Source organism: Haematobia irritans, chromosome 1 (genome assembly GCF_050003625.1).
Source record: "Haematobia irritans isolate KBUSLIRL chromosome 1, ASM5000362v1, whole genome shotgun sequence".
In the NCBI taxonomy this organism is placed as follows: Eukaryota; Metazoa; Arthropoda; class Insecta; order Diptera; family Muscidae; genus Haematobia; species Haematobia irritans.
In genome coordinates, this window is record NC_134397.1 from 262,114,044 (window position 1) to 262,131,171 (window position 17,128).

Below are 17,128 nucleotides of genomic sequence, written 5' to 3' on the forward strand. Positions count from 1 at the left end.
GCGTCTTAGGTGGTCCATTCGGAAAGTCCAATTTTGGGCAACTTTTTCGAGCATTTCGGCCGGAATAGCCCGAATTTCTTCGGAAATGTTGTCTTCCAAAGCTGGAATAGTTGCTGGCTTATTTCTGTAGACTTTAGACTTGACGTAGCCCCACAAAAAATAGTCTAAAGGCGTCAAATCGCATGATCTTGGTGGCCAACTTACCGGTCCATTTCTTGAGATGAATTGTTCTCCGAAGTTTTCCCTCAAAATGGCCATAGAATCGCGAGCTGTGTGGCATGTAGCGCCATCTTGTTGAAACCACATGTCAACCAAGTTCAGTTCTTCCATTTTTGGCAACAAAAAGTTTGTTAGCATCGAACGATAGCGATCGCCATTCACCGTAACGTTGCGTCCAACAGCATCTTTGAAAAAATACGGTCCAATGATTCCACCAGCGTACAAACCACACCAAACAGTGCATTTTTCGGGATGCATGGGCAGTTCTTGAACGGCTTCTGGTTGCTCTTCACTCCAAATGCGGCAATTTTGCTTATTTACGTAGCCATTCAACCAGAAATGAGCCTCATCGCTGAACAAAATTTGTCGATAAAAAAGCGGATTTTCTGCCAACTTTTCTAGGGCCCATTCACTGAAAATTCGACGTTGTGGCTCGTTAGTAAGTCTATTCATGATGAAATGTCAAAGCATACTGAGCATCTTTCTCTTTGACACCATGTCTGAAATCCCACGTGATCTGTCAAATACTAATGCATGAAAATCCTAACCTCAAAAGAATCACCCTTTATTAATACACCGCAATAAAAACGCTTTGTGACAGTACAATTTTATTTTCCTTTTCAAATTAACATACACATTTTATGATTTTTGGGAAAAATCGGTTAAACCGGTAATACCGGTTTTCGAAATAAAGGGTGGTTAAATTGTAAGGGCCGATGTTGAATGTGAACCACACCTAAACGCCAAGTTTTTTTTCCGAATTCTATTTGATATTTCTCTATTTCAGACTTACTCAATTTGAATCATGGAGAGATACACAATCCAACAACGTGTTAAATGGTTCCAAGAAATGGCAACTGTGGATGATCAATTTTCGAAGAAAATCATCTTCAGTGATGAGGCACATTTTCACCTCAATGGATTCGTCAATAAACAGAATTGCCGCATTTGGGCGGATGAGAATCCAAGACTGATTGTCGAAAAACCAATGCACCCACAAAGAGTGACTGTTTGGTGCGGTTTATGGGCTGGCGGCGTCATCGGGCCGTATTTTCTCCAAAATGAGGCCGGTCAGGCAGTTACTGTGAATGGTTTTCGCTATCGTGAGATGATAACGAACTTTTTATGGCCGGGTGGAATATATGGATGTGGACGATATGTGGTTTTAGCAGGACGGTGCCACTTGCCACACAGCTAACAAAACAATGGCTCTTTTGCGCAACAAATTCAATGGCCGTGTTATCTCACGTAATGGCGATGTCAATTGGTCTCCAAGATCATGTGATTTGACACCGTTGGACTTTTTTCTTTGGGGTTATTTGAAAGAAAAGGTGTACGTCGATAAGCCAGCAACAATTCAAGAGCTAAAGGATGAGATAATTCGGCACATTAACGGCATAGAACCTCCATTATGCCTCAGCGTCATTGAAAAATTGGACTATCGGATGAAGGTGTGCCACCGAGGTCGCGGCGCCCATTTGGCCGACATTTTGTTCCATACATAATTGAGTAATACCAATATATCATAATAAAATAAAATTACAATAATTTCCTAAATAGTTTGTGTTTTATTCAAAATCAACATCGGCCCTTGAAATTTTAACCACCCTTTAGTTAGATTTTTTTGAAACTGAAGAAATCAAGCTTTCAAACAAAACTTACTAGTTCCTTATGATTTATAGAAAATCCAAAAAAAAAAAAATCGTCCCACACACATTTTACTTTTTTTAAAATTATTTCTACACTGACAAAAATATTTACGTAATATTAAAGATTATGCAAACTAAATTTTAGGATGCGCAATTTACAAAATATTAAGCACAAATTTCTTTAAAATAATGACATTTTAATTAAAATAAAGTTTATAATCTTTACTTCAAAAATTTTTTTCATTAAATTTAGGACACAAGTTTTGTAAATTAAAGTCGCATGTCCTTGAACAAAGGAAAATTTTCCTTCAAATAAAGAAACACATTTTTGATTTAAAGAAATCGTCCTTTAATTAACTGAAATATTGAATCTTTAGATTTAAGATAAAAAAGCTTCAAATATAGGCTAATGCTTATTTTGAGGATTTAGCACCTTTGGTTTAAAGTTTTTTTTGAATTACGAAAACATTTTTACTTTGAGGTATCCACTATAATTTGGATTTTTAAACTGCCATTTGTTTGTATATAAATAGCTTTATTAATATACCGCGAAAAGAAATTGAAAATTCGATAAATGAGATCTGAATCCTAATTTTAATTTTATTGATCCTAGATTTAAGGCCAAATAGATCGCTAAAAAAATTATTTTAAAGAAGCCGCATCTTTGGCTCGGAATCAATACCAAACTCCTTAAGAGAAGGTCTACATCTTAGGATACAAGTAAACTTTTTTTTTGAGTGTAGAATTCGCAAAGAAACAAAAAAGAGGAAATTTTTGCTGGCAATGTTATTGTATTTGTCGTCGCGGTCATAGCCTTTCGCTGTGACTATATGTATACACTTACATAGGCAAGAAAATAGAAAATTTTTATCGACAATAACAGGTTGGCTGATAAGTCCCCGGTCTGACACATAGATGGCGTCGCTAGTATTAAATGCATATTATTTTTATATAGTACCAACCTTAAAATGATTCGTGTCAAAATTTGACGTCTGTAAGTCAATTAGTTTGTGAGATAGAGCGTCTTTTGTGAAGCAACTTTTGTTATTGTGAAAAAAAAAATGGAAAAAAAGGAATTTTGTGTTTTGATAAAATACTGTTTTCTGAAGGGAAAAAATACGGTGGAAGCAAAAACTTGCCTTGATAATGAGTTTCCGGACTCTGCCCCAGAGAAATCAACAATAGGGCTGTTTTCTTTTAGCACTGGATGCAATATTTGTATGGGCTATGCAGAACATTGTTGCACTGGTGCTTTATCCAGAACATCTCATCAGTGCAAGTCGCGCCGGTGTTGCCAGATTGTATTTTGATAAAGTAACGCTGCTTCGATTCACAATAGCAATTAATTGTGACAAATTTATCGAAAAACATGAAATTCAAAGTAGTGATGTGTCATAAATAATCGCAGCAGTAAATATTTATTACTACACTGAAAAAAAGCATACTCGGTTCCAAAGATTTTGTCTTTACTTTAAAAAATTTGGTATTGATTCCGAGCCAAAGAAGCGGAGAATACAAGTAAAGATACTTTTAGGACACAATTCTCTTTTAAATTTAGGTTTTGTGTACTTGCTTCTAGGAAGCAAATTTTAATTTTTCGCTTTCTCAGCTTTTTTTCTTCATATGCTATAAAAGTCCTTTAAAAACGAGTTAACGGCAACTTTATTTTCCAAATTAGGACTCGACTTCCAGTAGAAATTATGCTATGTTTGAAGTAAAAAACTTCTTTAAAATAAAGTTTTGAAAAACATGTCCTATATTTGAACGATTTTTTGCTTTGTAGTCAAGATGCAAAAAGACAACAAATTTAAAGACAAAGTCAAGTTGACCTTAGCCTATAAATTTTTTCTTTCATGTTAAGATACCCATTTTTAAGTCAAATCACTTAATTATAAGGACAATACGACTTCATTGAAAAGTTTATCGACTTTTGGACAAGGAAAATAACTTTATTTTAGAGAAATGCGTCTTCTATGCTAAGCAAAATTTGTATTCGTATTTTAAAGACATGAAATCTTTGACCTCACGACAATATTTTCTTCAGTGTATTTGAGCATTTCATACATTAAAAATGCAAGATTTCACTTCTTTTCTGTGATTATTTCTAAACAGCTGATGACAGTGTTGCACATTTTTCGAGATGTCCTGGATAAACGAGTACTCTGTTTTCTTTTAGTCCTTCACGGCTTAGGGTATCCAGTGCTAAAAGAAAACAGGCCTAATAATTGATTGGTATGCAAAATTCAAGCGTGGTTAAATGAGCACGGAGGACGGTGAACGCAGTGGAAGCCCGAAAGAGGTGGTTACCGACGAAAACATCAAAAAAATCCACAAACTGATTTTGAATGACCGTAAAATGAAGTTGATCGAGACAGCAGAGGCCTTAAAGATATCAAAAGAACGTGTTGGTCATATCATTCATTAATATTTGGGTATGTGGAAGCTCTGTGCAAAATGGGTGCCGTGCGAGCTCACATTTGACCAAAAACAACAACGTGTTGATGATTCTGAGCGGTGTTTGCAGCTGTTAACTCGTAATACACCCAAGTTTTTCCGTCGATATGTGACAATGGATGAAACATGGCTCCATCACTACACTCCTGAGTCCAATCGACAGTCGGCTGAGTGGACAGCGACCGGTGAACCGTCTCCGAAGCGTGGAAAGACTCAAAAGTCCGCTGGCAAAGTAATGGCCTCTGTTTTTTGGGATGCGCATGGAATAATTTTTATCGATTATCTTGAGAAGGGGAAAACCATCAATAACGCTATTATATAGCGTTATTGGAGCGTTTGAAGGTCGAAATCGCGGCAAAACGGCCCCATATGAAGAAGAAGAAAGTGTTGTTCCACCAAGACAACGCACCGTGCCACAAGTCATTGAGAACGATAGCAAAAATTCATGAATTTGGCTTCGAATTGCTTCCCCACCCACCGTATTCTCTAGATCTGGCCCCCAGCGACTTTTTCTTGTTCTCAAACCTAAAAAGGATGCTCGCAGGGAAAAAATTTGGCTGCAATGAAGAGGTGATCGCCGAAACTGAGGCCTATTTTGAGGCAAAACTGAAGGAGTACTACCAAAGTGGTATCAAAAAATTGGAAGGTCGTTATAATCGTTGTATCGCTCTTGAAGGGAACTATGTTGAATAATAAAAACGAATTTTGGCAAAAAAATGTGTTTTTCTTTGTTAGACCGGGGACTTATCAGTCAACCTCTTAGTATGATAGTTCCACATTTTAACTTTTTTCGACAATAGCATATAACATACGCAAACATCACCGCATGGTATGTAATTCCACCTTTAGTCCGTCACGGCTTAGGATATCCAGTACTAAAAGAAAACAAGCCTAATGTTATAATATTTGTTCGATGCGGAGCAAAATTCGCCTATCATCACTTGACATGGTTGTGTCTAAACACGCAAGCACCGCCCGACATTATCCCCTTTTTTCGATATATTCGTTTTTTTTCGATTTAGAACCACTGTTGAGGGTTTTCATATAACGAACGGTAGACAATGTAAAATAACAATTATAATGTAATTACATGATAGAAACAATGAAATTAAAATCATTTGTAACAATCTTATCAAATGATGGATGATTGATATGTATGTATGTATGTCTGTATGGTAGTTATGTATGTTGGAATGTCAGACATGTTGATATACATATAGATATTGTACAAAATCGTATATAACGGAATGATGGGAAAATTGCTATTGTGATTGATGAGAGCAAATCATGCAAAACTTAACCCATTGGTAGGAGCTAATCTAAATTAATGTGCTTAATTTATAATAAATGAAATGAATTGCAAGGTCTGATATAAAATATGCTCTGTTCCGAAATGTCATTTTACACGCAAAAAGTGGGATACTAAATTTACTTTAACTTTTTTATTTCGAATTTACCATAAAATAGTTCAGAATTTTCTAAAATTGATAAATTTTACAAAATATGTGTCCTTCTTGAGCAAAAAACATTTTTGCAATTTCTAACCTAAAATTTTCTTTAAATTAAAAAAATCTTTAACAAATGAAATAAATTAATTATGCTCAATCAATGTTCTTAAATTTATCGAAGAATATTTATTAATTTTTATCATATCGGCGTTTGTAATATAGTTTAGTTAAATATTTATAAAATTGGGTAATCTTTTCTGTAACTGTAACAAATATTGACCTAAATCTGTTTCAATTTTTTTTTTCATTAAATTTAGGATACGAATTTTTTGTGTCCCTCCGCTAAGCTGCATTCCTTTAAGCTTATGTACCCTCCACCATGGACTACGTAGAAAGTTCTAATGGAGCGATTTGGACAAATTTTTCCCATGGTGATTAGAGGACAAAAGAAAACTTACATTGACTAAAATTACGTTCCTGTGCAAAGAACTCTTTTCTTTCAGTGTAGAGTCAAGCTTTAGTAGATCTCAAAATAGATTTTTTGAGATCTCAAATAGATCTCAAAAAATTTATTTATTTTCCAGAAGCAGCATCTCTGGCTCAGTATCAACGCCGAAATCTTTAAGGCAATGTCTTGGATCCAATTGAAAAAAATTAGCCAAGTGGGATGCAATATTCTACTTTATAAAATAATTTCATTTTTAAATTTTTTTCATAAATTGATGAATACCCCATATGTACAGGGTGCCTGGTATGCTACAAAGTAAAGCATTATAATTAAAAAAATGGTTTAAAGCAAAAATGCCTTTAATATTATCAAATTTTAGAAACAGTTTAGATTTTTTCGAATTGACTAACATTGGCACAAATTATGGCATTCAAACCGACCGACAAAGTCATCACACTCTGCCAAAAATTATCTATCAAAATTTGGAGAAAATTATACCAAAAAATACCAAACAAAAGAAACTTATTTTGCAAAATTTTATTCTTAGGCAATTTTGTCAAAATTTTATTTCTATAGAAAATTTTCTCAAAATTTTATTTCTTAGGCAATTTTGTCAATATCTTATTTCTATAGCAAATTTTCCCAAAATTTTATTTTTTGTCAAAATTTTATTTCTAAAGAAAAATTTCTCAAAATTTTATTTCTATAGAAAAAATTGTCTAAATTTTATTTCTATAGAGAATTTGTGTCAAAATTTTATTTCTATAGAAAATTTTCTCAACATTTGTTTCTATAACAAATCTTCTCAAAATTTTATTTCTATAGAAAATTTCCGCAAAATTTTATTTCCTTAAAAATTTTTGTCAAAATTTTATTTCTATAGAAAATTTTCTTCAAAATCTTATTTCTATAGAAATTTTCCTCAAAATTTTATTTCTTTAGAAAATTTTCTCAAAATTTTATTTCTATAGCAAATTTTCTCAAAAATGTATTTCTATAGAAAATTTTGTCAACATTTTACTTCTACAGAAAGTTTTGCAAAAATTTTATTTCTACAGAAAAAAAAAAATTGTCAAAATTTTATTTCAATAGAAAATATTGTCAAAATTTTATTTCTATCGAAAATTTTTGTCAAAATTTTATTTCCATGGAAAATTTTGTCAACATTTTATTTCAATAGAAAATTTTGTAAAAAAATTTATTTCTATAGAAAATTTTGTCTAAATTTTATTTCTGTACAAAATTTTATTTCTATAGAAAATTTTGTCAAAATTTTATTTCTATAGAAAATTTTGTCCAAATTTTATTTCTATGGAACATTTTGTCAAAATTTTATTTATATAGAAGATTTTGTCAAAATTTTATTTCTATATAAAATTTCTTCAAAATTTTATTTCTATAGAAAATTTTTGCAAAATAAATTTTGTACAAATTTTATTTCTATAGAAAATTTTGTAAAAAATTTTATTTCTATAGAAAATTTTGTCCAAATTTTACTTCTATGGAACATTTTGTCAAAATTTTATTTATATAGAAGATTTTGTTAAAATTTTTATTTCTATGGAAAATTTTGTCAACATTTTATTTCTATAGAAAATTTTGTCCAAATTTCATTTCTATGGAACATTTTGTCAAAATTTTATTTATATAGAGGATTTTGTCAAAATTTTATTTCTATAGAAAATTTCCTCAAAATTTTATTTCTTTAGAAAGTTGTGTCAACATTTTATTTCAACAGAAAATTGTGTCAAAATGTTATTTATATAGAAAATTTTGTCAAAATTTTATTTCTATAGAAAATTTTGTCCAAATTTTATTTCTATGGAACATTTTGTCAAAATTTTATTTATATAGAAAATTTTGTCAAAATTTTATTTCTATACAAAATTTCTTCAAAATTTTATTTTTATAGAAAATTTTTGCAAAATAAATTTTGTACAAATTTTATTTCTATAGAAAATTTTGTAAAAAAATTTATTTCTATAGAAAATTTTGTCAACATTTTATTTCTAGAGAAAATTTTGTCCAAATTTTATTTCTATGGAACATTTTGTCAAAATTTTATTTATATAGAAGATTTTGTTAAAATTTTTATTTCTATGGAAAATTTTGTCAACATTTTATTTCTATAGAAAATGTTGTCCAAATTTCATTTCTATGGAACATTTTGTCAAAATTTTATTTATATCGAGGATTTTGTCAAAATTTTATTTCTATAGAAAATTTCTTCAAAATTTTATTTCTATAGAAAATTTTTGCAAAATAAATTTTGTACAAATTTTATTTCTATAGAAAATTTTGTTAACATTTTATTTCTATAGAAAATTTTGTCCAAATTTTATTTCTATGGAACATTTTGTCAAATATTTATTTATATATAAGATTTTGTTAAAATGTTATTTCTATAGAAAATTTTGTCCAAATTTTATTTCTATGGAACATTTTGTCAACATTTTATTTATATAGAGGATTTTGTCAAGATTGTATTTCTATAGAAAATTTTGTCAAAATTTTATTTCTTTAGACAATTTTTTCATTCCTATAGACAATTAGCAAAATTTTATTTCTGTAGAAAATTTTTCAACAGTTTATTTCTGTAAAGAATTTTGTCAAAATTTTATTTTTATAGAACATTTATTTCTATAAAAAATGTTCGCAAAATTTTATTTCTATTGAAAATTGTGTCAAAATTTTATTTCAACAGAAAATTGTGTCGAAATGTTATTTATATAGAAAATTTTGTCAAAATTTTATTTCTAAGGAAATTTTCCTCAACATTTTATTTCTATAGAAAATTTCTTCAAAATTTTATTTCTATAGAAAATTTTCGCAAAATAAATTTTGTACAAATTTTATTTCTATAGAAAATTTTGTAAAAAATTTTATTTCTATAGAAAATTTTGTCAAAATTTTATTTCTATAGAAAAATTTGTCAAAATTTTATTTCTATAGAATATTTTGTCAAAAATTTATTTATATAGAAAATTTTGTCAAAATTTTATTTCTATGGAAAATTTTGTCAAAATATTATTTCTATAGAAAATATTGTAAAAATTTTATTTCTATAGAAGATTTTCTCAAAATGTTATTTCTTTAGAAATTTTTTTTTGTTCCTATAGAAAATTAGCAAAATTTTATTTCTATAGAAAATTTCTCAACAGTTTATTTCTGTAGAGAATTTTGTCAAAATTTTATTTTTATAGAACATTTATTTCTATAAAAAATGTTAGCAAAATTTTGTCAAAATTTTATTTCTATGGAAATTTTCCTCAACATTTTATTTCTATAGAAAATTTCTTCAAAATTTTATTTCTATAGAAAATTTTCGCAAAATAAATTTTGTACAAATTTTATTTCTATAGAAAATTTTGTAAAAAAATTTATTTCTATAGAAAATTTTGTCAAAATTTTATTTCTATAGAAAAATTTGTCAAAATTTTATTTCTATGGAATATTTTGTCAAAAATTTATTTATATAGAAAATTTTGTCAAAATTTTATTTCTATGGAAAATTTTGTCAAAATTTTATTTCTATAGAAAATTTTGTAAAAATTTTATTTCTATAGAAAATTTTGTCAAAATTTTGTTTCTATGGAAAATTTTGTCAAAATTTTATTTCTATAGAAAATTTTGTCAAAATATTATTTCTATAGAAAATATTGTAAAAATTTTATTTCTATAGAAGATTTTCTCAAAATGTTATTTCTTTAGAAATTTTTTTTTGTTCCTATAGAAAATTAGCAAAATTTTATTTCTATAGAAAATTTCTCAACAGTTTATTTCTGTAGAGAATTTTGTAAAAAAATTTATTTTTATAGAACATTTATTTCTATAAAAAATGTTAGCAAAATTTTATTTCTATTGAAAATTTCCGCAAAATTTTATTTCCTTAAAAACTTTTGTCAAAATTTTATTTCTATAGAAAATTTTCTAAAGCTTTTATTTCTATAGAAAATCTTCTCAAAATTTTATTTGTATAGAAAATTTTGTCTATATAGGGTCCTTGCGATATACATGAAGACTCTCAGAAGTGGACACACACGGTTGCGTAAATTAACCACATTTAGGAGGTATCATAGCATCATGTCTCACAAAAGATGCCCACTTTTAAGAGGTCTCGGCTTTTCAGGGGTCCAAGTTTTGAGAAGTTTAATTGAATATACACGTTTTTTGATTACATGGTACTATGAGAATGACTTTATGACAAATATATTATATTATTACAATATAATTAATGTAGCAAAAACAATTTATATAGGACTAAGACTAAGAAAATTATATAAACAAATTGGAAAATTCTTAAGTGAGTTTATAATAAAAAAAAGTACGAGCAAATATATTATAGAGAAAAAAACAAAGATTTCACAAAAAATATACTCTATAGTGGATAGATTGAAATGCTTATAAAAAAACGATATAAAATATTTTTCATTTACAACATAAACAAACATACAAACGAACAAACAAATCTAAAATAATAATAATTAGAAAATATTTGAATGGAGTTGACAGTTTGATACCTTCTGATAGACAGAATACAATGATGGTAAGACATGATAGCTCCATGTCTGTTGTGCACCTTGAGTTTGAGAAGTGCTTTGTTTACTTGTAGTGCTCGTTGAGGAGGTGATGAGAGAAGAGGTGCCGTGTTGTTGTTGTTGTTGCTGTGCGTTGGGGCTGGTATCACCCACGTATGATTTCATATTTTTACTCTGATTTTGATCGTTAGTATTGATATTATCATAAAATCGATTATTATTATTATTATTGTTGTTGTTTTTGGTATTGTAATAATTTATCATATTACTATAATTATTATTGTATTTGTTATTATTATTTGATGATGATTTTAAAGCTGTATGTGATGACGATAATTGAAGTGATTTTCTATTCCTATGATATCCTAAGAGATTATTAGTAGATATCAGCGAGGATGAAGAAGAAGCATATTGATTGCTAAACGATTTCTGTTTTGTCTGTGTTTTTTATTTTGATTTGGATGATGATAGACAAAAACGAGACAAGAGGGGGAAAAAATTTACAAATGTATGATGATCACGAAAAATATTATGTAAAGAGGGCAATTTTTGTTATCGTTATTTGTAAAGAATTTCTCAATCATGATATTTGTTTAGTTTTTTTTTGAGGAAAAAAATATATATTTTATAAACAAACACGCACAACAAACATCAATTTTTGTTAGTTTTATATTAAAAAAAAATAATATAAGTGTATTTTATATTTATATAAAGGGATGGAAAAATAGAGACAAAAAGACATTTTGTTTTAAATTTTTGTTTCTTTTTTGATATATATAAAAAATACATATACACAATTATAGGAATATATTTGTATTTATAGACATCCTAGAATATTTTCATGGAAACCCCAAAAAAATACAAAAAAAAATATATCACACACTAAAAAATTATTAATCATAAATAAAATAAATAGGAAAAAAACTGTACCAAAACTATGTATTTAATTAGTTTCTCATGTCCGTTTTCATGTAGCTCCGTTAGGCTTTAACTAATTAATTTTTTCATTGAAATTTCTTAAATCACAAAAATGATAGTATTAACCAATGAATTAATTGGAAATATAAAATATATTAATTAAAAAATTAATTGATTCCTTCCACGCTTTCAATTTAGTTTTTTGAATTGGTTCAATTAAAAAAATTTAATTTTGGTCAAAAAACTCAATTAATTATTTTGTTGAAGCAATAAATTATTTATTTATTTATTCAATAAAATACAATCGTGTTATTGTCTATTTATTTATAATTATTTTTCCTTTAGATGGAATAATTTTCTTGTAATTTTACAGGTGTGTACACAGAAAAAAAAATATTACCAAAATATTTCCAATTAAAAAGTTAATTGAAGTTGAAGATTTTTTCAATTAATAAATTACCCACCCAGCAAAAAAAAATTGGAAGTTCTTCCAAAGGATTAAAAACAGAGTAAGAATTCATAAAATGGTAGAAATAAATTAAATTTGGTCGAAAAAAATGCTAAATCCAATCTGAAAAAATTGTGATTTTTTTGAAAATATTTGAGGTCACACGTTTCCGACAAGCGTTAAAATCCATTAAAAATTAAGAAAAAAATTATAAACATTATTTATTTGCCAAAATATCACAGATTTTTTAAATTTAGATCCAAAACATTGAATTCGGATCATACCCAAAGAAGTGATGCAAGTTCAGTGCAATGGCTGTTGAAATGGGGGACTTCCATCCTACGACAAGCCCATGTTAAATTCATCGCTTCTGCGTCAATTTTGCACCACTTCCGGATCCAAAAAGATTATTTTTATTACTTTTTTGGCGACGCTATTTTTGCTGGGCAGCAAAAAAAAAAGCGTCGCCAAAAAAGTAATGAAAGTGTTCTTTTTGGATCCGGAAGTGGTGCATAATTGACGCAGAAGCGATGAATTTAACATGGGCTTGTCATATGATGGAAGTCCCCCATTTTAACAGCCGTTGCACTGAATTTGCATCACTTCTTTAGGTGTAATCCGAATTCAGAGTTTTGGATGTAAATTTAAAAATTCTGTTATATTTTGTCAAATAAATAATTTTTATTTATTTTTTATAATTTTTAATGGATTCTAACGCTTGTTGGAAACGTTTGACCTCAAAAATTCACAATTTTTTAAGATTGAATTTAGCATTTTTTTCGACAAAATTTAAATGATTTGTACCATTTTATGAATTCTTAAACCGTTTTTAACCTATTTGTAACAAAAAAAGTAAAATTACCCATTAAAAGTATTAACAAATCAAGTTATAAACAAGTATATACGGCCGTAAGTTCGGCCAGGCCGAATCTTATGTACCCTCCACCATGGATTGCGTAGAAACTTCTACGAAAGACTGTCATCCACAAATTTTAACTCACTCGGATGAAATTTGCTCCTCCAAGAGGCTCCAAAACCAAATCTCGGGATCGGTTTATATGGGGGCTATAAATGATTATGGACTGATATGGACCACTTTTGGCATGGTTGTTAAATATCATATACTACCACCACGTATAAAATTTCAACCAGATCGGATGAATTTTGCTTCTCCAAAAGGCACCGGAGGTCAAATCTGGCGATCGGTTTATATGGGACCTATATATAATTATGGACTGATAGGAACCAATTCCTGCATGGTTTTTGGATACCATATACTAACATCACGTACCAAATTTCAACCGAATGGGAAGAATTTTGCTCTTCAAAGATGTTCCGGAGGTCAAATCTGGGGATCGGTTTATATGGGGCCTATATATAATTATGGACTGATATCGACCAATTTTTGCATGGGTGTTTGAGACCATATATTAACATCACGTACCAAATTTCAACTGAATCAGATGAATTTTGGTCTTCCAAGAGGCTCCGGAGGTCAAATCTGGCGATCGGTATATAAGGGTGCTATATATAATTACGGACCGATATGGACCAATTTTTGCATGGTCATTAGAGACCATATACTAACATCATGTACCAAATTTCAGCCGGATCGTATGAAATTTGTTTCTCTTAGAGGCTCTGCAAACCAAATCGGGGGATCGGTTTATATGGGGGCTATATATAATTATCGACCGATGTGGACCAATTTCTGCATGGTCATTAGAGACCATATACTAACATCATGTACCAAATTTCAGCCGGATCGGATGAAATTTGTTTCTCCTAGAGGTCTCGCAAGGCAAATTTGGGGGTCCGTTTATATGGGGGCTATACGTAAAAGTGGACCGATATGGCCCTTTTTTAATACCATCCGACCTACATCAATAACAACTACTTGTGCCAAGTTTCAAGTCGATAGCTTGTTTCGTTCGGAAGTTAGCGTGATTTCAACAGACGGACGGACGAACGGACATGCTCAGATCGACTCAGAATTTTACCACGACCCAGAATAAATATACTTTATGGGCTCTTAGATCAATATTTCGATGTGTTACAAACGGAATGACAAAGTTACCCCCCATCTTATGGTGGAGGGTATAAAAATTGAATTAAAAGAACTTCCTGGTTAGTTAAAATAAAGAACATCAATGGGAGTGCATCTTCTGGAAATGCTTTTAAAGTTGTGCCTTTGGAAGAACTTCCAAATTTTGTTTTGCTGGGTAATTGATACAATTAGCTTTTTAATCAAGATAGAAACATTAAGTTAAGTCAATGATTGAAATTTTTAAAATTTTTATTTAAAGAAATTAATTGATATAATTAACTTTTTAATCAAACTCGAAAGACTAAGTCAGTGGAAGAAATTTTTAACTAAAAATTTATTTCAAACAATAAATTTTTTTATCAAACTAAAAATACTAAGTCAGTTAAGAAAGTAATTGAAAATAGTTCCATTTTTAAGGAAAAAATTAATCGAGTTTTGCAATCAACATCAATTGAATTTTTAATTGAATCTATTAAAATATTGAAATTTGCTAATGAAATCAATTAATTTTTTAAAATCAAGTATTTTTTAATGTCAAATTACAATTGTGATTGATACTATCGTGATTGAAGACATTTCAATTAAAAAACAAGTATATACGGCCGTAAGTTCGGCCAGGCCGAATCTTATGTACCCTCCACCATGGATTGCGTAGGAACTTCTACTAAAGGCTGTCACCCACAATCGAATTACTTGGGTTGCGATAACACTTGCCGATGGCAAGGTATCGTAAAACTTTTTAACACTGTCTTCTAAATTGTAAGTTAGTCCATAAGGGGTATATATTAAACAAAAAAAGGCCGATTAAATACGTATATAATTCAGTTTGACAAAATTTTCTATAGAAATAAAATTTTGACAAAATTTTCTATAGAAATAAGAACTTGACAAAATTTTCTATAGAAATAAAATGTTGACAAAATTTTCTATGGAAGTAAAATGTTGACAAAATTTTCTATAGCAATAAAATTTTGACAAAATTTTCTATAGAAATAAAATGTTGACAAAATTTTCTATAGAAATAAAATGTTGACAAAATGTTCTATAGAAATAAAATGTTGACAAAATTGTCTATAGAAATAAAATGTTGACAAAATTTTCTACAGAAATAAATTTTTTACAAAATTTTCTATAGAAATAAAATTTTGACAAAATTTTCTATGGAAATAAAATGTTGACAAACATTGCTATAGAAATAAACTTTTTACAAAACTTTCTATAGAAATGAAATTTTGACAAGACTTTCTATAGTAATAAAATTTGACAATTTTTACATGGCTGTTAGAGGCCATATACTAACGAAATGTACCAAATTTCAACCGCATCGGATGACTTTTGCTCCTCCAAGAGGCTCCGGAGGTCAAATCTGGGGATCGGTTTATATGGGAGCTATATATAATTATGGACCGATATGGACCAGTTTTTGCATGGTTGTTAGAGACCATATACTAACACCACGTACCAAATTTCAATCGGGTAGGATGAAGTTTGCTCCTCCAAGAGGCTCCGGAGGTCAAATCTGGGGATCGGTTTATATGGGAGCTATATATATTTATGGACCGATATGGACCAATTTTTGCATGGTTGTTAGAGACCGTATATTAACATCAGGTACCAAATTTCAACCTGATCGGATGAATTTTGCCCCTCCAAGAGGCTCCGGAGGTCAAATCTGGGGATCGGTTTATATGGGGGCTATATATAATTATGGACCGATATGGACCAATTTTTGCATGGTTGTTAGAGACCGTATACTTAGACCACGTACCAAATTTCAACCGGATCGGATGAATTTTGCTGCTCCGGAAGGCTCCGCAAGCCAAATTTGGGGATCGGTTTATATGGGGGCTATACGTAAACGTGGGCCGATATGGCCCATTTTCAATACCATCCGACCTACATCAATAACAACTACTTGTGCCAAGTTTCAAGTCGATAGCTAGTTTCGTTCGGAAGTTAGCGTGATTTCCACAGACGGACGGACAGCCGGACAGACGGACAGACGGACGGACGGACGGACGGACATGCTTAGATCGACTCAGAATTTCACCACGACCCAGAATATATATACTTTATGGGGTCTTAGAGCAATATTTCGATGTGTTACAAACGGAATGACAAAGTTAATATACCCCCATCCTATGGTGGAGGGTATAATTAATTGGATCAATTAATTTTGTGATTGAATCAGCAAAAATTTTTTTGTGTGTATACTTTCTAATGATTTTTTCAATTATAATTATTGTTGGATTTTGTTCAAATTTGAGTCATAAATGTTGGCTAGTAATTTCCGAATAAAATTTTCAATTATATTTTTAATTGGAAATATTTTTTATTTAATTAATATTTTATTAAAAATGTAATAATTTTCTTAATTGACTTAATTTTTCAATTCGATAAAAAGGAATATTTTTAATTGATTAAGTTTTCAACGTTGCCTTACTGTGTAACAAAACGAAATAAAAATAAGATTAAGGGACTTGTAGTTATATGAAAAGATGATATACAGTCGGAGAAAAAATGATTCAATTTGTAAGAGGAAAATTCCCAAATGTTTTCTCCATAAGGAGTTAGCGTAAAGAGCCCAAAATTGAGTTATCTCTCCCAGCCAGATCTATACTAAAGGCTGTGGAAAGATTCATTCGCCCGAATCGAAACATGTACAGTCCAGGCGTGTATAGATTTGTATCTGGCGTTTTATTTTCAATGACTCTATTAATCATCTGTCCATAAAGCTCTAAATCTGTCCATAAAACTCGATTAATAATTGTAAAAATATTTTTTTTTTTACATTTTTTCTGTGTACTTTCATTAGGGGTTAATTTGAATACTTAAGTTTTTAACTGACATCTGAATATCTACTAGGAAAAATTACTTATATCCCTTGTATAGTTAGCTAACCTTTCACCAACAGAGCTTCATGAAAATGCGAGTCAAGTGGCATTTATTAACAAAAAAA

General features: G+C 29.6%; 1 protein-coding gene across 4 annotated transcripts in view; it reads right to left on the reverse strand.

The window, feature by feature from the left end:
* The window catches only part of Mgat2 (alpha-1,6-mannosyl-glycoprotein 2-beta-N-acetylglucosaminyltransferase), a 112,343-nt gene that overhangs the window by 6,050 nt on the left and 89,165 nt on the right, over positions 1 to 17,128 (reverse strand). For 3 of the 4 annotated variants that reach the window (XM_075291594.1, XM_075291601.1, XM_075291586.1), the window contains one exon: positions 10,739 to 10,930. The exons of the other annotated variant lie outside the window; for it this stretch is intronic. In XM_075291594.1, the coding sequence (XP_075147709.1) occupies positions 10,739 to 10,930 (192 nt within the window). The remainder of the gene's footprint in view (positions 1 to 10,738; positions 10,931 to 17,128) is intronic. 4 annotated transcript variants of the gene reach the window in all.